General features: G+C 57.0%; 1 protein-coding gene across 4 annotated transcripts; it reads left to right on the top strand.

Annotated features, from left to right (window-relative positions):
* Positions 1-4,476: 4,476 nt before the first annotated feature.
* DAZAP1 (DAZ associated protein 1) lies at positions 4,477-23,567 on the top strand. 4 transcript variants are annotated; one of them, XM_025292764.3, is made up of 13 exons: positions 4,477-4,679; positions 10,909-10,949; positions 11,435-11,601; positions 11,882-11,947; positions 13,245-13,355; positions 14,159-14,207; positions 17,165-17,247; positions 19,362-19,515; positions 20,331-20,360; positions 20,467-20,607; positions 21,215-21,391; positions 21,981-22,069; positions 22,654-22,790. In XM_025292764.3, exons 1-12 carry the CDS (start codon positions 4,651-4,653, stop codon positions 22,067-22,069), a joined length of 1,137 nt encoding a protein of 378 aa, XP_025148549.1. In that variant the 5' UTR covers positions 4,477-4,650; the 3' UTR covers positions 22,654-22,790. The 4 variants fall into 4 exon arrangements, with proteins under 4 accessions (XP_025148549.1, XP_025148548.1, XP_025148547.1 ...); XM_025292763.3 differs by lacking the exon at positions 21,981-22,069 and having other exon boundaries at positions 4,481-4,679; positions 13,248-13,355; positions 22,654-23,567; XM_025292762.3 differs by lacking the exon at positions 21,981-22,069 and having other exon boundaries at positions 4,482-4,679; positions 22,654-23,567.
* The last annotated feature ends 434 nt before the right edge of the window (positions 23,568-24,001 follow it).

Raw genomic sequence — 24,001 nt, 5'->3', positions numbered from 1 at the left:
AGGTGCACAAGGGTAGGGACCCCAGGAGCCCATGAAGTAGGGGTCATTCTCAGAAGCTGCTGCCCACTCAGACCCTAAGAGGAAGCCATGGTGGCAGAGGAGGGGAGTCAAATGGTACTGTCACCTGCAGCTTTGCTGCCAGGAGATATGGAACCTCCCGTGTCTGTCTGGTCAAGCTGCCACCTACCAGTGGTTGCCAGCAAACAGCCGGGACTCCATCCCCAAGTGTGGCTGAGAGCATGGCACAACCTGGCTGGCAAGTCAGCACAGGGCTCTCTGTTCCAGCCTCAGCGGCTGGTGTCCTCTTCTCTCAGTGGAGTGACCACTCTTGCCCCGCTGATGTCTTCAAATAAACGACACATGGTGGTTCCTTGTGTCCACTTTTCTCAAGAGAGCCTAGCATGCATGCCCTGTTATCTGCATTTCGCAGACTTGGACTCAGAGAAAGAAGGTGACCATCTCGGACACAGTGAATCAGCGGCAGAGAGGATGGGAACAGGGATGTACCTGACTCCAGAATGCAGTCTTCAAAGATGTTTTAAAAGAAAGAAAATATTTATTTTCCGATTAGAAAGGTGACATCGTTGATCAAGACATTCCAACTTATAGAGTTGGCAAACTCTGGCCTGTGGGTCACATCCCCTTTCTGTGGTTTTGTTAGAGCCTCAGTAGATAAAGAATCTGCCTGCCAGTGCAGGAGACACAGGAGATGCAGGTTCAATCCCTGATGGGTGAGATACTCTAGAGAAGGGAATGGCAACCCACTCCAGTATTCTTGCCTGGGAATTCCCATGGACAGAGGAGCCTGGTGGGGTACAGTCCATGGGATCGAAAAGAGTCAAACACAACTGAGTGACTAAGCACGAAAGGATGTATATGAGCTAAAAATGTTTTTTTCACATCTTTAAATGGTTGAACGAAAATCAAAAGTATTTTGAGACACACAGAAATTATATGACAGTCACATTGGTGTGTCTGTAAATAAAGTTGATAGTCACAGTTATTTGTTTCCATATGAACTCTGATGCTTTCCGATTATAGCAGCACAGAGTCATTGCCACGGAGCTTCAGAGCTGAAAACATTTACTGTGTGGCCCTGAAGAGAAAGCTTCCCAAGCCCCCTTCCAGAGCAGCCCACAGCTCCTTCCTGGAAAATGAAAGTCATCCAGTTCTTCAGCACATATCAAGTTCCTCACCCCGTGGGTCCTGCTTTGGCCCCACCCAGAGCTCAAAGCATATTGAGGGATGGACAAGAAATAAATAATAAGTGCATGTCACCTGGCAGCTATGACAAAACAAAATCCCCATGACCCCTGCCCCCTGTCCAGGTCTCTCCTCTACCAGGCAATGTCCATGCCGTATGTTTTCTCTGTACACAATGTTACATATAGTTTTTAAATTAAAAGGGTCCGATGGGCTTCCCAGGTGGCACTAGTGGTAAAGAACCCACTTGCCAATGCAGGAGACATAAGAGACTTGGGTTTGATCCCTGAGTTGGGTAGATTCCCTAAAGGAGGACATGGCAACCCACTCCAGTATTCTTGCCTGGAGAATCTCATGGACAGAGGAGTCTGGTGGGCTACAGTCCATGGGGTCTTGCACAGAGTCGGACACAACTGAGCAACTTAGGACACACAAAAGGCATTTGTACACCCATGTTCATAGCAGTATTATGCACAATAACCAAAGGGTAGAAATTACCCAAGTGTCTGTCAATGGGTGATGAATAAACAGTATGTGGTCCTTCCACACACGGGGGACTATCGCTCAGCCACGGAAAGGGGTGAAGCACTGACACTCACTACCACATGGATGGACCTTGAGGACATGATGCTCAGTGAGACAAGCCAGACACAGAAGGACACACACTGTTTGATTTCACTCACAGGAGGTCCCTAGACGTGTCAGATCCAGAGACAGGAAGTAGATGATGGGACCAGGGACTGGGGGAGGGGATGGGGAGTCAGTGTTTCATGGGGACAGAGTTTCAGTTTGTGAAGATGAGTAAGTTGGGAGATGATAGGGGGTGGGGGTGGGGGCTGCATGACAGCGTGAATGTGTTTAATGCCACTGAGCTCTGTACTGATACATGGTTACAATGGCAACTTGTATATTTTACTGCAATTGAGAAAAGGGCAAAACTGTATTCTGTGTTTTGGGTATGCCTGAACCAACCCATGTTAGGAGTTACATTCAGGAAAGTGTGCACATACCCGTTTTTGATTCACTGCTCACTGGGGTGGGGAGAAGGAAGTGAATGGGGAGGAGGGAAAAGCAAGCTGTCAAGTTCATCTTTTTAAAAAGATCTGAAGCAAAAGTTACAAAAATGCTAAAATGTGTTGGTTTCAGTGACAGGTACATGGCTGCTTGTTTTATCTTGGGTAAGTGTCTGTGTTTTTATTTTTATTTATTTATTTTGCTGCACTGGGGATCTTAGTTCCCCAACTAGGGATTGAACCCCTGCCCCTGCAATGGAGGGGTGGCATCTTAACAATTGGGCTGTCAGGGAAGTCCCTAAAAGTACATTATTTTAAACGATTTATGTCTGCCTTCCTTCATTTGACCACATCCTTTCATTCACGCCCTTGTGGTTTATGTATCCAGTCAACAATGGACGGACATGTGAAGTGAAGTTAAAGTTGCTCAGTTGTGTCCAACTCTTTGCAACCCCATGGACTATACAGTCCATGGAATTCTTCAGGCCAGAATACTGGAGTGGGTTGTCTTTCCCTTCGCCAGGGGATCTTCCCAACCCAGGGATTGAACCCAGGTCTCCCACATTGCAGGCGGATTCTTTACCAGCTGAGCCACCAGGGAAGCCTGGACGGACACATGGGTTGTTTCAAATTTTCTGATCTTCTAATAGTGGGGTGTGTGTATTAGGGCATGTCTATCTGTTTTCCCACTTGGGCCATGTTCCTCCCACTCCTGCTAAGTGTTATAGGTTTCTTCTGAGCTGAAAAACTCTGCAAAGTCCCAGGGGAAAGACAGAACACCTCCCTGATGCTACCTGAGCTCACTGCTTTCCCCTCTGCGGAGCCTCTGTTTCTCACCTGCAAATGGGGACTGATAAGTTACCCTCCTCCAGTGGAATCGATGATGCCAAGGAGCTTAGCAAATTGTAAAGTGACCTAAGTGAGGTGTATTATAAATGTTTTATGTTATACTGTTGGCCTGACGGAGAAGGCAATGGCACCCAACTCCAGTACTTTTGCCTGGAAAATCCTATGGATGGAGAAGCCTGGTAGGCTGCAGTCCATGGGGTCGCTAAGAGTCGGATACGACTGAGCGACTTGACTTTCCCTTTTCACTTTCATGCATTGGAGAAGGAAATGGCAACCCACTCCAGTGTTCTTGCCTGGAGAATCCCAGGGACGGGGGAGCCTTGTGGGCTGCCGTCTATGGGGTCGCACAGAGTCGGACACAACTGAAGTGACTTAGCAGTAGCAGCAGTTGGCCTGACACCTGTTCCTTCATTCCTCACAGTTCATTTGATTTTATGGTGAATCAGCTATATTGTTAGGCTACCAAGAGGCTGAGAAAGTGAGTGAAAAGTCACTAGGCAGCAGGAACCACCATCTGACAACAGCGTACAGGTCAGTTTTTATTATATCATGGTCTGTGGATTGCTCCACCTCCCTTTTTGACGCGGTGGGCAGATTATTCTTTGTTGGGGAACTCTCCTGCCCATTGTAGGGTATTTAGCAGCATCCCAAGCCTCCACCCACTAGGTGCCAGTAGCCCCCACAGCCAGTGGTAACCAAAACTGTTATCTCCAGACATAGCTCAGTGTCCCCAGAGAAGGCTGAATCACCCTGGATGAAACCCACACCTGTCGACAAACGAGGGCAGGACCATCCTTGGCACATGGCAGGGGCTCAATGTGTTTTCATAATCTTTGGATCTACAGCCAACTATTGGGTTTGATTCCAGTTTTTCCACTGAGTGAGTGACCTTGGGCAGGTGATTCAGCCTCTCTGACCGTCGGTATCTTCTGGGGCAGCTGGAGCAGCTGAGGCGCGGGAGCTGAACGTAGGGCCCCCGCTTCCTGCGGTCCGGCGGCGTGAGAGCCTGGCCTCCACCGGAGCTAACTCCACCCGCGTCCGCCGGCCCCCACTCAAGACTGGTCAAGGAAGCCGCAGCCGCGCCTGCGCCCCGCAGTGCCTAGTCTGGAGCGCCCGGTCGCGCGCGCGCCCCGCGCCGCTGCGCATGCACACACGCTCTCAGCACGCGCACGCACGCGGCTTGGCCCGCGCGCCCCCTCCGCGGGGCGGGGTCGGAGCCGGCGCGCAGGACTCCACTTCCCAGTGTGCCCCGCGGCGACGCTCGCAGCCGCTGAGGAAGAAGGCCGAAGCGCGGCGGCCGAACGGCGGCGGCGCAGGTCCCGCCGCACGCACGCACGCACGCTCACGGGTGCACCCCTGGCCCCGCCCCCGGAGGCCCCGTGCGGGAGCGCGCTCGGGCGTGCGCAGGGCGGCGGCGCGGGCGCGGGGGCGCGCGGTGACCGTTGGCGCTGAGGGGAGGAGGCAGCGCGGCCGCCGCCGTTGCGCAGATCCGGGCCGCGGCTGTGGGGAGGGCGCAGGGGCCAGTGACCTTCCGGAGGCGGGAGCGAGCCAGGGGGCCCGGACTCCGAGCGCCGCCGCCGCCGCCATGAACAACTCGGGCGCCGACGAGATCGGGTGAGGACGCGCCGGCCCGCGCCGCCGCCTCGGCCGGCCCCCGCCCAGACCGGCCCGGCCCGTCAAGGTCACGCCGCGGGGCCGCGCCGAGCCGGCGGCCGGGGGTCCGGAGGCGCGACGGGCCGGGGTCCCCTGGGGTGCCGGGCGCCCCGCTGCCTCATGGCCTGGGACCCCGAGCGGGAACCGGAGATCCAGGGAGTCCTGTGGGTCTGGTCTCCCCGCCGCCTCGTGGTCGGAGACCCCGAGGTTCAACCGGAGAGAATCTGAGGAGTCTTGGAGGTCCAGGCGCCCTGCCGCTTCCTGACCAGGAACCCCGAACCTGACCTGAGCGTTCTTGGGGGTCCGCTCTGTTTCATGCTTGAGGGAGACCCGGCCGCCTGGCCAGAGTTTACCGTCGGGGCCCCTCGGTCGGAAACCTAGGGGGTCCGGGGCATCCTGTCTGCCCCCGCGCCTGTATTTTCCACTGGCGGGGGGCAGAAGCGTCCCCGCGCCCGTGTTTTTCCTCGGGGACCTCGAACAGGAACCTGGGGGGTCCAGGGCGCCCCCTGCCCGTGCGCGAACTTGGCGGCTCAGCGCACGTGGCGGCCCGGTCGCGGGGGGTTCCAGTGCTGCCGCCGCCCAGCTTTTCCCACCCAGAACTCACAGCGGCGGCCCCTCCACCATCCACTCCACTACCAAGTGAAGGTTTGCAAACCGAGGGCCCGAGGGCCAAGGTCATGGGGGCCGGTCCCCGGTCTGCTTGCCGCGCACCCTGAAGTGACCACCATCTCGGCGCCTCCGCGCCACCTGATGGGTGTCTGCAACTGTTGTTTTCATGTTGCTCGAGCCCCTTCCTGCTCAGCCCCCATCTAAGCCCCATGGGTGTGTTTGAAAGATAGAGACCTGGAAACTTGGGCGGTGGACTGACGGTGGTGTTTCTGAGGTCTTTTTTCTCCTTGGTGTAGCTATTAGCGAGAGGAGGTTTGTTATAGCTAAGTTTTCCCTTTTAATTATAGCCTTGCCTAATGCTAAACGAGCGGGAGAGCAGGGAAGCGCTCCCAAAGGAACCAGAAAATCCATTTCTGCCCTAGTCTAGGGGTTTGGTCTAGTTTTCTTTGCAGAGTGGCTCCTACAGCATCAGCATAATTTTATAGTTAAATCCTTTTTGCAAAGATGGCAAAACAGCCTGGGCTGGGTTTCCGTGGCCTTGTGTACATTTCTGAGTGCCCTTCGCTTTGAACAGATGCGGTGTTTACAAAACGTTTGATTTGGTGAGTAAGTCATTGTTTGCCGCTGGGTGGCTGGCCAGGCTCTGGCAGCAGGTTACACCAGAAGACAGAAAAATGTGTTTGTGGGATCCCAGATCCAGAGTCCCCACGGCTCTTAGAGCACCAGAAAGAAGGCACTTAGCTTCTAGCCTGGTCTGTTTGGGAGAGAAGTGCAGGCCCTGGCAGTCTGAGCTGTGTGTAGGGTAAATGAAAAGTTGCAGCACTTCCGATGGGAAACTAGCCTGTGGGCAGAATGAAAGTTGTAGCCCAAAGGGCCAGACTTGAGGGGGGCCAGCAGTCTCCCTCAGCCAAAGGGATCTTTTTCTGACTTCCTTAGGCCTGGAGGGGAGGGAGCCTCCAGATCTAGGAGGCCTGCCTCTTGTTCTTGAGGAGATAGTCAGGCTGGGCTCCCAGGCAGTTCCCCTCTACAGCTTGTACCAGCCCCTGGGTGAGGACGGAGCCAGGATCCCCACTGGTTCTGGAAGGTCCCACCCTCTGTACCGTAGACCCACCCCAGACCCACGGGCAACCTGGAGAGGCCTCAGAGTTGGTAGCAGGATGGGATCAGAGACCTGCCTGGCTGTGTTCCCTGCCCCGGCACCCCAGCGAATCCAGCCAGGCCACCTGACTTCTAAAGCTGTAGATCTCGGGTGTCCCAGGAGCTGGTCATCGCTTTGCCCCACAGCATTGCTCAGTTTCTGTTTCCTGCGGGAGCCTTGTTTCTGGCGGCTATGGGGAGCACAGGTCCACCTTAACTTCCTTGTTCTGGTGGCTGTTCCGGTGCAGTACTTGTGACGCCGCCGGCTCCCTGACCACGGGCCCTCTTGTTTGTGGGGGGGACCGCAGTTGCCCACTTAGGGTGGTTGCCACATGGTGCTCAGAGGAAGCAATTGCCTGTGTTGCTGGGATATGACGGTCTGACTGGTCACTGGTGGCACCCACTGTCCTCTCTTGACTGCCTTCACTGTGGTGTCCAGTCAGCCTCTCTGAGTGGCTCTTGGGGGGAGGTTGACAGGCCATGGCGCGGCTCCCCTCCTGGATGGGGATCCACATCCTCAGGAAGTGTGTGATGCTTGGATGCCACCCCACTGGGGAACTGTGCCTCTGCACTGGCGTCTCTGAAGGCAGGCCTTCCCTGCATCTGGATGTGATGGGCTGGGCTTTCAGCATCCTGGTTGTCATAATGGCCCGGTGGCCAGAGTGGAACCAGGCCAGGTCTCAGGGCAGAGGGCCAGGGGGAGCAGCCACTGTTACATGTGGCCTCGCAGGGAGCTGTTGGTGTAGTAGCCTGGTCTCTGCCATGGCCTTGGAGAGTCAACTTGAAGGAGGGTCTTCTGACCGAGGTTCCTGGAGCTGACAGGTTGTGGAGGCAAAGAGGAGTGAGTGGGGCTTTCATTTGGCAGACGTGGTTCTGCTGGCGGCCCACGGGCTGGTGAGGAAGGACCCCGATGTGTCCGAAGAGAGGGTTCTAGGGGGACCTGTGAGGGGAGCAGCACTGGGTGTGGGTCTCTGGGAGAGAGACCTGGGCAGGTTGGGGGGTGGGTAGTCAAAAGCTGGAGGTGGGTGGGGGTGGAGGCCATGTGGGGCTCAGGTGACTTAGCTCCGAGGGGTCTGAAGGTAAGCCGACAGTTCCGTGGGCCAGCTCTCTGTGTAGTGGTTGGTGTGGAGCTCTGGCTGGGTCACAGGGTGCGGACCTGGAGCATCCCAGGCCGGCTTGCCAAGGCCTAAGGGAGTGAGAACCCGTGGCGGGGGTCGTCCGGTGGTGGGAAGGAGGTGTCTCGTGTTCTGGACCTGTCCTGGGCATTGCAAGGTGGAACAACATCCCTGGCCTGATGCCCCTGGGGGCAGGACTGTCCTGTTGAGGTCTCCTGTTTGAAAGAGAATGCTTTTTGAGGCCTGGTTCCCAGTGTGTCCAGGCTGCCTGCTCCCGGGGACTAGGACACGGGTTCGGGGCTGCTTGGACACCTGCACGGTTGGCCGTGAGGGTTGGGGGCTGTTCCACTTGACCCCTATCTGGTTCCAGACATTGTGGCAGAGCCTCCTTAGTGGAGCAGACTGAGGCTTAAGAGGGTCAGGGGACCTGGTCAAGGTCATTCCTGGCATGGCTGAGCTAGAGTGGGGAGCCGGCACTCCTGGTGAGCTGGCCTGCTGCCCCTTGCACCCCTGATGCTCCTGCAGTGCTTCCTCTTGAGGGGTGGTGCTGTGGCCAGGTTTCGGTGAGAGGTCACTGTCGGCGGGGGGCAGCACTTTGGCCGGTGAGAACACACTGGTCCTGTCTCGGGGCACTCAGTGAAGGCCAGGCTAGAGTCTCGTGTGTGCAGCCCCCATAGTCCATGAGAGGTGATCTCATCTGCAGGTGAAGGAAAGCCCAGACTGTGGGAAGAGACCCCCGCCTCACCTGTTGTTTTTGGGCATACAATCTGTCACAGAAGGCTCAAAGTGGGATGGCTCCCTGGCTGCAGGAACGCGTGAACACGGGCTGTAGAGGAAGAGAGGGCCTGCCAGTTCACGTGATGGACCCGGCCTCAGCCCCCTGCCCTCCATCTGGTGGTGCCTGCTGTCCACCGGGTGGCGCCTGCTGTAGGCAACCCGGTTGAGGAAGCCCCCAAAGGCTGACTTTCTGGCATAAGTGGCACATGGTTGCCCTCAGGAGCCATCCAGGACTAGATTTCAGGTCAGCAGGCGGAAGACGTGCTGCCCAGAGCCTGCCACCCAGTCACCCCTCTACTGTTGGGGTACAGGCCCAGGACCCTGCGCTTATCACAGACCACCTGACTCTGGTCCCAGGGGTAGAGGAGTGGAGTGCAGGGTCTGTGGGGGCCCCCAACTTCAGCTGCAGCTGAGGGATGAATGACACTGTTCAGGGTAGGGCAGGGTTGGAGAGGGAGCCGCACAGGGTTAGCTGATCTTTTACCTGCTGAGCTGCGTATAAACGCTCAACAAGGCCTCAGGTCACCTGGTGCTAAGCAAGTCTGGGCTGGAGGGTGGGCACAGGCCAGTTCCCATGCAGGTGTGTCCGGCTCATCCTGCCCAGGGCCCCTGAGACCACCACGGGTCAGTGAGATCTCTCAGGACCTCCTGTCTGCAGACGGGGAGCAAGAGGAGACAATATAGATGAAGCCCCAACACAATGCTGGGCCTGGGGCTCTGCAGTTCGTCCCCAACGTTGTGCCCTGTGCCAGCCAGGCCCTGGCGCTTCCTCAGTTTTCACCTCATAGTATCTGTAACTTGGGGCCCATAGAGCAGTGACAGGAGCAGGAGTGCAGTCCCCTGCCCTCCTCGCACGGGCCAGCGTGCCTTTGCGGATGCGCCACTGTGTCCTGTTTTCCAAACACAGCGAGGTGATAGCATCAGAAAGCCCCATGTCCATGTTGGCTCCCTGGCCAACTCGGAGTGCGAGTTCTGGTGGATGTTGTCAGCTGCACAGAGGACGGCCTTTCTCGTCTTTTTCCACTAATGTCTGATTTTGAAATTTAAACATGGGCTGGAGCGTGGACTGGTCAGACCAGTTCCACCCTCTGCAGCAGCGGGGGGGTTGGGTGGCTCGAAGGGACACCACTTAGGCCTTCCCATCTTGGTCAGATGCAGGCTAAGCAGGCAGGTATTCCTCTCAGTTGGGGTTTGTCCTGGGTGTTCTGAGAATGCTCAAGATTTTTTTCCTCTCCAAGCTGCTTTTCCATAGCAAACCCATTTGTGCCTATGCCAAAGGCCTGAGCAAAGAGGCGGTCCACATTGGCCTGGGGCAGATCAAGTCCTTCTGTCATTTGCCTGCCTTGGTGTCAGGTGCTAGGGGAGCGGGACACAGATGGGATTACGCTCCCCAGGGTCTTAGGGAGCAGGAGGAGCCTGCCTGACCTCCCAGGGGTGTGTAGGGGACGGACGGAATGGTCAGGAGGCTGGGTGTGAGCCTCCTGGCCTCCATCCAGGAACGTGCCCTGAATGTGTATGGGGGTGAGGGGCTACAACCCCGAGTGGGGTGGGAAAATTGTTTCTTCTACCCTGAGTCTCTCAACCCCAGGGAGAAAGCCACAGTGGGAGGGACCCCTGAGTACAGCTGAGGCCACTGCCTTGATGGGTCTGTCCCCGTGCCCCGGCTGCCGGTTCTGGGGCCTCAGTGCAGCCAGCTTCAGGGGGCTGTTTTGTGTCCAGGCTGTGCAAGGGGGGATTGGCTGTGGACCGGATAGCGCCCAGGTACCACTCTGAGAGTGCCAGTTTCACTCCTTTTTCTGGGGCAGCACGCGGGATGGAGAGTGCCCTGCCTTGCCTTCTAGTCACACCTGCCCCAGTTGAAGCCCACAGCACGGGGCATCTCTCCTTTCAGCCAGCCCAAGCGTGGCAGGCACGGAGGCTCTGGAAACGGTGGCCCCAGGGAGGCCACCAGTACTTTTCCTCTCACATAGTAGGGCTCTAGCTCAAAAGTATAACCTAAGCCATTCAACTGAGTCCAAGCTCCAGGGGCCTCCCCAGCGATTGGTGGTGCTTACTCATGCCCATGTGCTGGGTGCCCCTGTTTTGTCCTAAAGCCCCACCACTGCTGCCCCTTGAGTTTGCCATGTCGGGTCTCAGATGTTGAAGTCTTTGGTGTTTGCAGAGCAGTTGGGAAGGGGGTCCATGATCCCACTCCCGCACTGGCAGGTTTGGGGTGGCAGTCTGTCTTACTGTGGTTGAGGTCAACATTTGTGTGCGGCTCTGGACATTGTGACTCATACTCCCGCCATTTGGGCAGATCCCGGTGGCATTTTTCATGCCGTACCATGGCCGTGCCCCCAGGTGACCACCCCAGGGTGAGCCCGATGGGCAGCATCGCAGGCAGATCCCTCTGTGGTCGTTGGCCGTGCCATGCAGCTTGTGGGGTCTTGGTGCCCTGATCAGGGGTTGAACCCAGGCCTTGGCAGTGAGAGTGTGGAGTCCTAACCACTGGGCTGCTAGGAACATCCTGGGCAGAACCCTCCTGACCTGAATGTTTTCATGTTGAATTGCAGGAAGCTCTTCGTGGGCGGTCTTGACTGGAGCACCACCCAAGGTAAGTGCAGATGGGCTGTGGGCATGTGACCTTGTCTTCAAGTTGTGAGAATTCGCTTTTCAATTCTTGACTTACTGTCTGGATTGCGGTGGGGGGCGGAGGGCACTTGATTGGGAGTAGACTGGGGCAGCGCTTTGGAACTTGATCTTGTGCTGATGCTTCTGGTCAGGGAGGGTGGAGACCGGCTTTGAAGGCAGAGGCTGGAGACGGAGCCAGCAGAGTTAGGCGTTTGTGGTGGTCACTGTGTTCAGCCTCAGGCCTTGTAGGTGTCCCTCCTTTGGCAGCTTATTCTCCTTCCCAGGGAGACGTGGTGCATATTTCCTTCCCTGGCATCCGTCCTTCCCCCTCTCCCTATCTGCTGCCCCCACGTCAGCAGGTCAGCCGGCGTAAAGGTTACTGGCTGCACACTCTCCAGGTCAGGCTGCCAGGCTAGTAGCCTGTGACCTGCCTGACGCCTGGCTGTGTGTGTCCTGATCTCTGAGCAGAGACACTGCGCAGCTACTTTTCCCAGTATGGAGAGGTCGTGGACTGCGTGATCATGAAAGACAAGACGACCAACCAGTCTCGAGGCTTTGGCTTTGTCAAATTCAAAGATCCAAACTGCGTGGGCACGGTGCTGGCCAGCAGACCACATACCCTCGATGGCCGAAACGTGAGTGCCCGACCCTGAGGAGGCACCTGCCGCCTTCCTGCTTGGTGCCCCTGCGCCCCAGCGCTGTGTAGGTGCCAAGGATGGCTTTCCCCTGGGTTGGGTTACAAGAGTTATAACTCCGAAAAAAAAAAAGTTACAGCTCTGAGCTTAGACCAGACGCTGGGCCAGGATGTGGCCCCGGCGACCTGATGGGCCTGTACCCCTGACCCTACCGCCAACACTTTCTCTTGTTGGGAGACAAGCCTCCTGTTCACAGCTGGTCCTTTGAAACTTCCGACAGATTGACCCAAAGCCATGCACGCCTCGGGGGATGCAGCCGGAGAGGACACGGCCGAAGGAAGGCTGGGTAAGGGGCGGGGGTTCCCTCCTGCATGCTTCCCTGGGGCCCTTGCTCAATCAGACTGAGCGACAGCAGGCCTTCCCGTGTGGCGCTGAGCAGCCAAGCTCCTGAGCACTTGGATTGATTCAGTGCCAGGAGCTTTTCATCTTGCAGCCAAGAAGTATCTTATTAGTCTACCTTAGAAACGATGGCTCTTGGCTGTTTGTTGTCAGAAACCTCGTGTTCATCCACACTGACCGCTCCCACTGCCCCACTCAGCACTCTGCTGGCTGTTCCCCTCCAGGGCTGAGGCCTGTCTATTTTCGCACCTCGGAGACCCTGTGAGCCTCCTGTGCCCCCAGGGCCTGGCCAGCTGTCACCAGAGTGTTCCGTTCTCAAGGAGAGCCTTACCAGACATGGTGGACTGGTGCTGTTGAGGGCTGGGACCTGGGAACCTTCATTTCTGGCAGGATTCCCAGCTGTGATGGTAGACAGGGCCTCAGACCAGGCGTGTATGTTTCTGAGTCTGCTAGGAAATATCAAACACAGAAACAGTGGTGCAGCGAACATGTGGGTAGAAACACTGCCCAGGTCCTTCCGTAGTCTGCACAGCCGTGTCTCTGTGTGTTCTGAGGGCACTGCGTCCAGGACGCCCGAGGGGACCAAAGTCCGTGGGCGCTCAAGTCCCTTCTATAAAATGGCTGTGACGGCGCACGTCCTCTGTGCATCTTAAATCGATTCTAATTGACTGCGGTTGCCTGATACAGTGTAAATAGCTGGCTGGCATGTGGCAAATTCAAGGTTTGCTTTTGAAACTTTGGACTTCTTTTTCTCCAAGTGTTTTTGATCCATGGTTGGTCGAATCCCAGATGCAGAGCCTGTGGCTGTGGAGGTCGGTGTGTGTGCGCGTGTGTGTGTGTGTGCACGTGCCCACCTCTGCTCGTGTCTCTGCCGCCAGCACCCCCAACAACGTAGTCTGAGTTCCCGGCTGCGGTGCCTGGGGGAGGCAGCTTCAGGGGTTGTCCGCAGAGGGCAGGATCTGGCCCTGAAGGTGAAGAAGGTGGCGACTGTCCTCAGTCTTAGGAACTTCCCACCACCCTTTGGTCACCAGTGGGGTTGGTGCAGGCCCTGCTGCTCATTCTCTGAGCTGGAGACACTCTGTTTGGGGCACTTGGGCCCCTGGCCCCTGTTGGCCTGTGAGGCACTCCTGGGCAGCCTGGTCTCCTACAGTGTCTGGTCTGCCTTCAGGGACTGTGCCCTGAATAGCAGGGTGTGTTTGGAGGGTACCCTACGTGGACTAACCATTTTCTCTTTGTTGAAATAGCAGAAAGGACCCAGGAGCGATAACAGTAAATCAAATAAGATATTTGTCGGAGGAATTCCTCACAATTGTGGTGAGACAGAGCTCAGGGAATACTTCAAGAAATTTGGAGTGGTGAGTCCTTGCCCTGCCCACAGCCACGATCGGGGCGGGAGTGGCAGAGCCCTGTGTCCTGGGGAGGCAAGACAGCGCAAAGCACCCCACATGGCCAGTCACCCACAGGGGAGTGCTTGCCGCAGACGGGGCCAGCTCCCCTCCTGGGAGGCCCTCGGCTGGTTGTAACCCTGCAGTTGAGAGCACTTGACCGCATCTGGAGAAGTGCTGGACATGGCTGGGTCCCATTCCCTGCCCCCACACACACACACACACACACACCCACCCCCTAGGACAGGGTGTGAAGGGATTGTTTTCCAGAAGAGCCTCAAATCTTTCAGAACTTCATGGGGGCTTATACAGGAACTAAATTCTAATAAGGCAGACAGGAGGCAGGCAGGGCCTTGGTGTTGGGGGGTTGGGGAAGAAGGCTATCCCTTGTCCTAAGCAAAAGCACAAGGTCACCTCCAGCTTCCACCGAGCACGTGTTCTCTGGCTGCAGTGTGCTTGTCTAGGGGGCGCCTATGTGTACCCAGGGCCTGGCAAGGAACTCGTGCTGCAGTGCACAATGCGGGAGCATGGGGAGGATGCAGGCCCAGCCAGGCCAGGGGCACCGACCCTGAGTGGGAGGTCCTGGCACATGGAGCCCTGGGCCCCTGGTGACCCACCACTGGTCCTGCCCCGCCTATGAGCACCCCTCAGCCTGCTCACAGCCCTGAGGGTCTCACACCCCAGGCAGTGGGCCTTTTGCCTCTGGACCTCCTGGCTGTGGGCAGACATGCTGCCTGCCGACCTGGGCCCTCAGACCCCTGTCTCTGTTACAGGTCACAGAAGTGGTCATGATCTACGATGCGGAAAAGCAGAGGCCTCGAGGTAAAAGAGATCGAGTTTGTCCTTGTCCTTCCCCCTCAGATGGCAAACTATTTCACACTTAGGTGGTGGTTGTAGCGAGCCTGGCCTCAGCACAGGGTGACTCGAGACTAGCGTAGTCCTTCCCATGCAGCCCCGGCCTGTCTGCTTCCAAAGGTCAGGCGGTACAGTCTTGGGGTTCTTTCATTTTTGTTTTGTTTTTTAAGCTCATTCTTTGGAAGCTTTTCCAACTTGACATGAATTTCAGCATGGTTTCTGTTTTTAAGCGTGTCCTGAAAGATGAGTGGTTTTGTTAAATCGTGAACTTCCTCAATTACGACCATCTTCTGTTTGAAGTTCACTCATTGAAGGCGGGGGTTTCATTTCATGTTGTCAGGCTAGGTCTCCCCCAGCTCGGCTTGAACATGGAGTTTCCTTGGTGTGTCCCATGCTTTTTTTCTTGTTTTCCTGTTCTTTTTCCTGAAGTCTGTGGGACTGAAGTCTGTGAGGCGCGAAGCTGCCCCAGCTGCCCACACCTGCACGGCCACATTGGTTTGCAAGGCTGGGACACTGGGCACCCAATTTGCGAGCCGTTTTTTTTTTTTCCTTTTTTTTTTTTTTTTTTTTTGGCTGCTGCTATTTGTCCCCGCCTCTGTGTTTTGGTTCCTGAACCGCTTTTGGAGCGGCCTCGTGAGCCGAGTGCGTCCAGCCCGCGGCCCCTGCCCAGCCCCTGGAGGCACTGCACCAGCCGCGCGCCCGCAGCATGCGCCCGCCATGCTGGAGAATAGTTTGCCATTTGAACCTCACCCTCCTCTCCCTCCATGGTTAAGTAACGTACTTTCACCTCATGTTGATTAAGCTGTTAAGTCTTAGTCTTAACTTTACATAGACGTACTTGCTTAGTGATGCACTTAAGTGTTTTCATAGAAAAGTACAGTAATGTTAAGTAAGTTGTTTCTCCTTTTCTCTCTGTGAATTATTTGTGATTAACGATATCTCTTTAGATTTCTCTTCTCCAGGTGCTAAATTATATCACACAGGTACAGGCCAGTCCCGCAGTCAGAGGAGGGAGCGGGCTTTGCTCCAGTGGGGTGTAAACGAAGTTTCAGTGTGTTTCTGTTCCGCTTCCTCAGCGGTGATGTCGCCTCTTGACAGACAGACGCATCCCTAGAGGGCCCGCCCCGGGGCTCCCTCCCCACGACTCACCGCCTCTTGCACTCTAAGGACCGCGAGCCCTGTGGCTTCAGACCCTCCTGCACTTGGAGAAAACGTTCACTTTCTCACATGCCGCTCATCACCCATGTTGTGTTCCACCACTTGCCTCCGATCTTGGGGCATCTTGGGACATGGGGTCCTGAGGCTGCTCTTAGATCCCCTGCAGGGCTGCCTGCCGTCCCTGCAGGGCTGCCTGCCGTCCTTGGCCTGGGCCCTGGAGCGCGCCGGGCTGCCTGGGCGGGGTCTGGGCAGGAGGGGTTGGCAGGAGGGCACTCCAGGCTTGACCTGCGGATCCGTGTTCCGTGTGGGTCCTGCCATCCTCAGCCGTGGGCCTTGGCGAGTCCCCGTGGGTCCCCCAGTGCTAGGTGGGCGGAGGGTGGGCACCACAGCAGGAGCAGCAGTTGGTCAGCAGGTGCCCCAGATAGCTTGTCCCCAATTTCTCTTCCTGAGCCTTCCATGCAGCCCCTGTTTCCTCCTCCCTCCCTGTCCCACAGTCCATCTGAGCATCCGTGCCCCTCCCAGGGCTTGGTCCCCATGCACCTGGCCCTGCCTCTGCTCCCTCACACTGCCCCTCCACCCCCCCACATCCCCATTGCCTGGCCTGTCTTCTCTGGTCTGTTTCTTGTTTCTTCTCATGTGGTGTGCAGGCTCAGGCTATGTGCGTGTGTCATGCTTGGACACACGTATGTGCTAGAGAGCTGGCCCACCCCACGAGGCTGGCGCCCACACTTCTGAGCTAAGCTGCTTTCTTTTCCCGTCTTTGTCCTCTTCCCACCTCAGTTCTGCCAGGAGTCTTTCCCCACGGTCCCTGCGACCATGGCCCCACATCCCTCTTTGTTCAGCTTGAGAGGCCGGGATCCCAGGGCTGCCCCACCCTGTATCCACATCCCTGGAAGCTCTGTGCCCTGCCCCTCCCCTGCACCCTTGTCCCTCCTCTGCACCCCTCTTCTGACCCTCCTCGGCCCTTTCCTGGCCTGTCCTTTGTTCTGCGGGGTTTTCTGGCAGTTGCTGCCATGAGTGGTCTTAGTGTTCAGTGCAGATGGGCCCCCGGGGACGAACAGCAGCCCGAGGGCTGGACACGCAGGCTAGCCGGGTGGCCCGCACACCAGACCAGCAAACTTCGTTTATACTGCACTCTCTTGTGTTTGGGAAACACTAAATTGTCTTTCCCGTTAAAATTGTCCTTTTGACGACATGGTGCCTCTTGCTGTTGCTGCTGACAGCAGTGTTTGAGCTGCTGGAACCCCTTGTGGCCTGTATCTCTGTGTATTTAGTCCATAGATACGTACAGATATAGACACTGTGTGCATACGTATGGTACTTGGGCAGGACTCCTCGGGCTTACCCAACAGTGTTGGGCAAGCTTGGCGAGGCTCTCACTGTGGTAGAGACGTGCCTCCGTTAACGCTAGAGCAGTGTACGGCTGCTGTCAGCACTAGCTGCCGAGCGATTGCCAGCCGAGGGGGAGGACCCTGGGTTTCAGAAAAGCACAAGTGCACCCATGACACATTTGGGGCTGCCTGCCCGCTGGGCCCTCACCACCCCACTGTCCAGATGGTGGCTAAGACACGCCCAGGGGTCCCAAGGTCATCTTTGATTTATAACTGGCCGCAGCGTCGGCTGAGATCAGCTCCTGCCCCGCAGCCTCACACACCGGCTTCGCTGAAACCCTTGGTCGATCCCTCGGCCCGTCCCTAATACTGTTCATCATCCTGTTTTGTGTCACAACACCCTGCTACCTTGATTCACTCTTCGTCGTTGGCTAGGTTTTGGATTTATTACTTTCGAGGACGAACAATCAGTGGACCAGGCTGTCAACATGCATTTTCACGACATCATGGGCAAAAAAGTGTGTAGTTGTAGTTTTATTTTACCTTAAGACCAAACCAAGTCTTAGGCAACCTAGGGATTTCACTGGAGAGGAGATCCCTTGACAGGAAAAGGGCCGGGCAAGTTGTCCTAGGACCCCTCCTGTGGGTCAGACCTGATTCAGGAGCCCCTGGCTCTAGAGCCCCTGGGGATGGCCGGGGGGTGGGCGGGCTGCGTCCAGTGAAGTCGCGGGTTGCCTCAGGCTTGGTTTCAGTGACCTCTCCTTCAGATGTGTGTCCCCTCCCTGACTGTCCCATGCCGGCCTGGAACGTGCCAGGCCGCGAACCTTTGAGAACTGGTTCCGTGTAAAACTGACGGCAACGTAAACATCCTGAAGGATTGGTTTCCAAATTGGGTCACTTACTGTGAACTCGGTCCGACCACATGCTCCTGGTAGTTCTTAACTCCATGCAGTCAAGTGACCTCTGGTTGTTACATCTTCATACTGTGTTGCTGCCTCGGAGGGAAACTCAGAAAGTGGCCTGACCCCTCCTTGCCCCGTCTCCCAGGCCCCCGGCTCCTCGTCCCAGAGGCAAGCCCAGTCCCCCCTGCCAGAGCCCCGGCCCCCCCCATCAGCTGAGACACAGAGGGAACATGGCCCAGGGTGGCCCCTCTGTCCCTCACATCACAGATGGGCAGCTGGGTCAGCTGTTCTAGGTGCTCATCAATGGCTAGTTTAGGGTTGGCATGCAGGTCTCCGGGGTGCGTGCCATCATGAACACAGGGTCCGAGGTGCTTGTGTACCCTGCTCAAGGTCCTGTGATGGCTACAGCTGGGGAGCAGTGAGGGCCTCCTCAGGGCGGGGTCTGCTCCCAGGGGCAGAGTCCAGCCTCAGGCCTGCCTCAAAGGGCAGGGGCCCACTTTGTAATTAAAACCTGAACACAGGCCAGGAAGAGCAGCTTTTTTTTTTTTTTTTAATCACAAGGGTTGCTTTGCTTTGTAAGCAGGAACCTTATTCCCTTAAGGAAAGTGTGTGAAGACTCATTAATTTGAGTTCTTTGAAACGTCCTGCTGCCACACCGCCTGGAGCTAGCAGGGGTTTTGTTCCCCTCTGTGGAGCGTCCTTGGGGCATCGGAAGGTGGGGTCTTTGTGCCTCTGCGCCCTCCTTGTCCTCTCACAGAAAGGGGTTTAGGCCAAGTTGACGGGGTTCTGAGTACACAATGTTTGCCAGGCTCCGAGACCCCAAGGACGACTCCGGTGAATTCATTGTCTCTTTCTCATTAAAATTTATCCTACAAACAAGAGCAACTTGGGATTCTTGAGTGCTGATGCAGCCCTGGAGATGGGGGTCTGCTTTCAGTCGGCCCAGACTGAAAAGGCTGTGTGAGGGGGGCATGCAGCCTGGCGGGGCGGGCACCTGGTCCTCCGCCCGCCCTCCACATGCAGTGGCTCCTGGCACCTCCAAAAGGGAAGGCTCCTGGGCTGCTGACCTAACACAGTATGAAGATTGCTTACTGATTCAAATGTCCATTTTATTGCATGTTTGTTTACTTTTTTGTTAGATGTAATGTAAGATTCTCTTATCACATCCATCCCCTCTGACATTATTTTGAGTTAATTGAGATTCTTTAAGCGTTAGCCTGGGGAAGGTAAGTCTTTTATCTTCCATTAGACATTTTAAATACAAAACCTAAGTAAACCAACTGTGTTTCTCAGGTATGAGCTGGAAGCGCAGGCAGGTGGGGGCTCTGGAGAGGGCCTGACCGCCGGAGCGGCCAGGAGGAGGGCTGCGCTTGTGGGGAGGAGCCTGGCCTCTGTGTCCCTGGGTCTACACTGTCCCTTAACTTGACCCAAAGACCCCTTGTCATACACAGAACTCAGCAGACTCTTGGTCCTCAGCCCAGTCTGCAGTGGGTGGGGCCTCACATGTTTTATAGTTGAATCTGTTGTACCTGAGAAACATTTTTTTAGACAAAAAAATTAAAAATTTTTAAGAAAAAAGTTACTAGTCTAAATAAGGTTTATAGTTAAGTATTTAGTTTTAAGTCATAATAAGATGCTAAGTGTAGTCGTAAGTTACCTGAGGGTGTGTCTGAAGGGAAGGGGGCTTGAGACCCCTGGCGTCTCCCTAAATCAGAGCTTGGTTTGTCCAGGTGGAAGTTAAACGGGCCGAACCTCGGGACAGCAAGAGCCAAGCGCCGGGACAGCCAGGTGCCAGCCAGTGGGGCAGTCGGGTCGTGCCCAACGCCGCCAACGGCTGGGCAGGCCAGCCCCCGCCTACGTGGCAGCAGGGATACGGCCCACAAGGTAAGGGTGTTTGCCTGCCCACCAGCCCCAGGAACTTCCTGCAGCTCTGGCACCTGGGTGGGCCAGGTGGGATACGGGAGCCAGAACTGTGAAGCGTCGTCGCCCGGGGCCAAGTGGGTCTGTCCCCTCAGCTACCCCCAGGCACCAGGGGTGCTGGGGCGGTACCTCCAGGGGAGGTCAGGGGTCATGCCCAGCAGCCAGCTTTGCCCCCAGGGCGAGCACTGAGGCTGGAGTGGATGTGGGCAGGTCAGGCTGTCTTCAGAGCTTCACTTGGATGCTCCTCAGAGGAGCAAGGAGGAAACATGAGCCCTGCCTTGTGGGCCCTTTGGGTCTGTTCCAGCTCCCCTGGCTTTGCACTTGCCATGTAGCATGGGTGGACCTTTTACAGACCACTTGGGATGGCCAGGAGCCTCCATGCCCTTTAGAGACCTAGAGAAGGGCGTCCAAGGAAGGATACCAGTACCCTGAGCTGTAGAGCTATTTCTACCTGGCTCCAAGTTTCACCCGGTCTCTTCAGAGCTGGCTTTAAAAGTGTTTTTTATTGCAAAATGAGCCACAGCTATAGGAAACCGGCCAGTGAGACCAGATGCTCTCACGCCCATCGCAGGGAAAGAACCAGCACTTGGCCGGAGGATACCCTGGGTCCCCGCTCTCCTGGCTGACAGCCTCCCTGTTGGGTGTCCCTGGAGCTGCTCTGACGTCTTTGCCCTGCACCTGAGATGTGTCAGGAAATTGGGTCCCCTGGGGGGGCAGGGTCCCCCAATCCATACCTGGTGCTGATGTGGCACGCCCCACTCCCCCCTGTCTCCCTGCAGGAATGTGGGTGCCGGCAGGACAGGCGATCGGTAAGTCCCTGTTGGAAAAAAACCTAGAAAAGCAGGATCTGAGCGGGGTGGGGCAGGGCAGGCGGGAAAGGGGGCTTCTTCGCCTCACCTGTATGCTGTGTTCCAGGTGGCTATGGACCGCCCCCCGCAGGAAGAGGAGCCCCCCCGCCACCCCCACCCTTCACCTCCTACATTGTGTCTACCCCTCCTGGAGGCTTCCCGCCTCCCCAGGGCTTCCCCCAGGGCTACGGCGCGCCCCCACAGTTCAGTAAGTGCCTTGGGCCCCTGGGGGTGGGCCTGGGGCATGTCAGCACAGAGAGCCGACTCCCCACACCTCAGGTGAGGTCTGGACTCACCTTGTCCACTCGGCTGGATTCTCTGTCCCCAGCAGCCTGTGTCCACCAAAAGAGGAGTGCCCCATTGACCCCATTAGGCCAGCAGGTGGAGGTGCTGGGGCATGTCATTCAGCCGGCAGGAGGAGTCCTCCCCCTTCCATCCCTCTCCGACCCTGCGCTGCGTGCTGAGTGGCCATCTGTGACCAGAGTCCCAGGACACTGCAGTTTTGTAGCCCTGCCATGGCATGCAAGCCACCTGACAACCAAGTCAGGCTGCCACTCCCGGCCCAGGCCTAGATCACTTTCATTTCTAATGGGAAAGAGCAGGTCTTTCTTCATAGACGCCGGCACTTCCTATCCTCCTGGGACCCTGGGCTTGGAACGCAGCCCCACCTCACTCTGCCAGGCTACTGGCTGGTCGCTGTCTGCCCAGCAGGGTCGTTCCCTGGGCTGCAGGCTGGGCAGCTGGGGTGGATGCATGTGGTCCTGGCAGCTGAAGAGCGTGAGCACCGCGTCTGTCTGTCTCCTGTCTGTCCACAGGTTTTGGCTACGGACCTCCACCTCCCCCACCAGATCAGTTTGCCCCTCCAGGGGTTCCCCCACCACCGGCCACTCCCGGGGCCGCACCTCTGGCCTTCCCACCACCTCCATCTCAGGCCGCCCCAGACATGAGCAAACCACCGACCGCCCAGCCTGACTTCCCGTACAGCCAGTATGGTGAGTGCCTTGCTCCCCATCCGCCTGGGGGTTGGGTGCCGCAGGACTGTGGGATTGCTTGCAGGGCCCAGACTAGAGCAGGCCTGAGGTGGGCTTTTGGCCAGGGTGCTGGTGTGGAGGAGCATTCACAGCTCGGCACCTGTGTCTGGGGCCTGTGGATGTGGGGGCCCCAGTGGGCCTGCGCCGTGTGTGTCTGAATCTGCCATACATAGGGTGGGCTTGGGGGCCATGTGGCATCAGTCGGCATCCAGCTTCACCAAGGGGTGCTCACCAAGTAGGTGCTGGAGACCAGGGTCTGCGCCCGTGAGAGCAGCTCGAGTGGGGGCGGGGTGGCAGGGGGCTCTCTTGTGCTGAACAGATGCCCCCCCCGCAGCACCTCCACATCTCAGGCTCTTGTGCCCTCGGGGCCTTGCCCGGCTGTGGTCATGTGGGTTCTCGCCTCGCCCAGAGCAGGACACCGTGGTGGTGGGTGCAGTGTTGCTGACCCCTAGAGGGGATGTACGAGCGACTGAGCAAGCATGTGCCCCCCCACCCTCCCTCCTCTGCCAAGGCCGCCCGGGGCAGTTACCCTGGTCTCATCTCTCGCCAGGCCTGGGCACCTCTTCTCCAGAGCCGCCAGGCTTCGGCCCACACTTTGTTTACACTCTTTTGGTCAGGCTGAGCAGTGATGTGGCCTAGGTAGGTGGTGCCTCCTCCTCCATGGTCCCCCCTGCCTGCGCCCGGGCCACAGACGGCACCTCCTCTGCTGTTCTGGGCGGGGGTGGACTCGGCGGTGCCCTCGGGGACGGGCCCTTGCCAGGGTGAGGATCTCAACTGGCCACCACCCCTCTGGCCCTGGAGCTCTGCCCCCACGGTCGGCACTACTGACCCAGGGGGCCTTGTGGGGCGGGTTGGCCCTGCTCAAAGGAGGGGCAGCACTGTTGGGGTCCAAGCTCTGCAGCTCAGCCTGATCTGTAATGTTTCTTCAAATCTGGAATCTGCCACGTCCACCCTGAGTTCCACTGGAGAACAAACTTTGTAGGAGCCTGTGGTCCCCCAGGTCTGGCCAGGTGTCTTATGTTTCCAAGCTCGAAGGCCTCGCCAGCCGCGAGGGTGCGCCGCAGGCCCCCAGCCCCGAGACAGGGCAGTAAGTGGGGGAAGGGGTCTCGGAGCTGCTCTCCTTTCTGTGAAGATGGCTGCCCGGGTCCCAGCAGGGCTCCGGGGGGGTACCTCCACCCATTGGGTCCAGGCCCCACCCCAGCTCACTGGGCTCTTCCCTGCAGGTTATGGACAGGACTTGGCCAGCTTCGGACAGGGCTTCTCAGACCCCAGCCAGCAGCCTCCCTCCTACGGGGGCCCCTCGGTGCCTGGCTCGGGGGGTCCCCCCGCTGGCGGAAGTGGCTTTGGACGCGGTCAGAACCACAACGTACAAGGATTCCATCCCTACCGACGCTAGCTGCAGCCCCTCCTTGCGGATGGCAGGCGGCTGAGACCAGGATTCAAACTTGTGAACTCGTGACAATCACAAACTTGGTGGAAATACCGACTCGACCGTGGGGGGAGGGGGGGAGGCTTTTGGCGGTGGCTGTGGGTACCTGGACTGAGGTTTTTAAATATATTTCTTTCTCTAACCCATCAGCACAATAAAAAAAAAGTCACTGGTTCAACAACAGGGTTTAAAAAAAATTCTTCAGCTTTAATTCAAAACTTCAGGTTTCTTTTTCTTCTTTTTTTTTTTTGAAATTATTTTCCTGAGCCTTTATTTTACCGTATATTGTAAACTTTTATGTTAAAGAAAAAAATATACATTTACAAATTGTGAGATTTTTAAGAGAAATTTTCTACGATGTATACTCGCTTATTTTTTAATTTAAAACAGGGTTTCCGTCGGCACTGGTGGAGGTGAGGGGCGTTTTTAGTCCCTTGCTCCTGGCTTTGAGGGTTGGGACTTGTTGGTCCAGAAACTCTGGGAGCATAAAGAAGAAATCTACTGAGTGTGTTTTGTTTTTTGTTTTCTTCTCTGCTTTTGTCGACTGGCGTGCCTGGCCATATCTGCAGGAGCGTTGTGGGGCCGCGCCTGCCTGTGTCCGCCCGCCATCCAGAACCAGGGGGCCAGGCTGGCCCATCTCCCGTGCTCGGGGCTTCAGGGCGTCCGCGCTGACCAGTTTGAATAAAGAAAGTGCGTTTGGACTAGAAACCCACGTTGTGTCCGTCTTTCCCTCTGCTGGGAGTAGCCCCTTCCTGTGCAGGGAGCTGGGCCCTCCTCAGCAGGTATGGGGGTCTTGGGGACTGGAGCCTGGGGTTGGGGGCCTGCTCAGAGCTGCAGACCCCCTGTGAGGGGCCTTGGGTGCTGGGGTCCATTGGCCACTTGCTGGGTGCCGAGGAAGAGGAGTTAAGACAGATCTGGGTAGGGCTTGCCAGGCCCTTCCACCCCTGCAGAGGTGACACCTGCACTGTGGCTTCGGGCAGGCTGCTCACCTTCCCAGGCGTTGGCTGTGGGCAGGGGTGGTGGGACTCCCAGTTCGGGGCTGGTTGGGTGCAGCCTCATGGAGCTGAAGGTCGTGGTGGTGGGCCAAGAACCTGGGGGCAGGGAGGTGTGGTGGGACGAGCTCCCACCTGCAGAGTTCCCCC

Source organism: Bubalus bubalis, chromosome 9 (genome assembly GCF_019923935.1).
Source record: "Bubalus bubalis isolate 160015118507 breed Murrah chromosome 9, NDDB_SH_1, whole genome shotgun sequence".
NCBI lineage: Eukaryota > Metazoa > Chordata > Mammalia > Artiodactyla > Bovidae > Bubalus > Bubalus bubalis.
The sequence above is the reverse complement of the archived record's forward strand: the minus strand, read 5'-3'. Positions and strand labels throughout refer to the sequence as shown.

Bases quoted from the DNA above. Each gene is read 5' to 3' on its own strand.
- DAZAP1 (XM_025292762.3), top strand. From the start codon at position 4,651: ATGAACAACTCGGGCGCCGACGAGATCGG. The intron at 11,602-11,881 runs GTGAGTGCCCGA...AACTTCCGACAG, and splicing joins ATACCCTCGATGGCCGAAAC to ATTGACCCAAAGCCATGCAC. The intron at 14,208-17,164 runs GTAAAAGAGATC...GTCGTTGGCTAG, and splicing joins GGAAAAGCAGAGGCCTCGAG to GTTTTGGATTTATTACTTTC.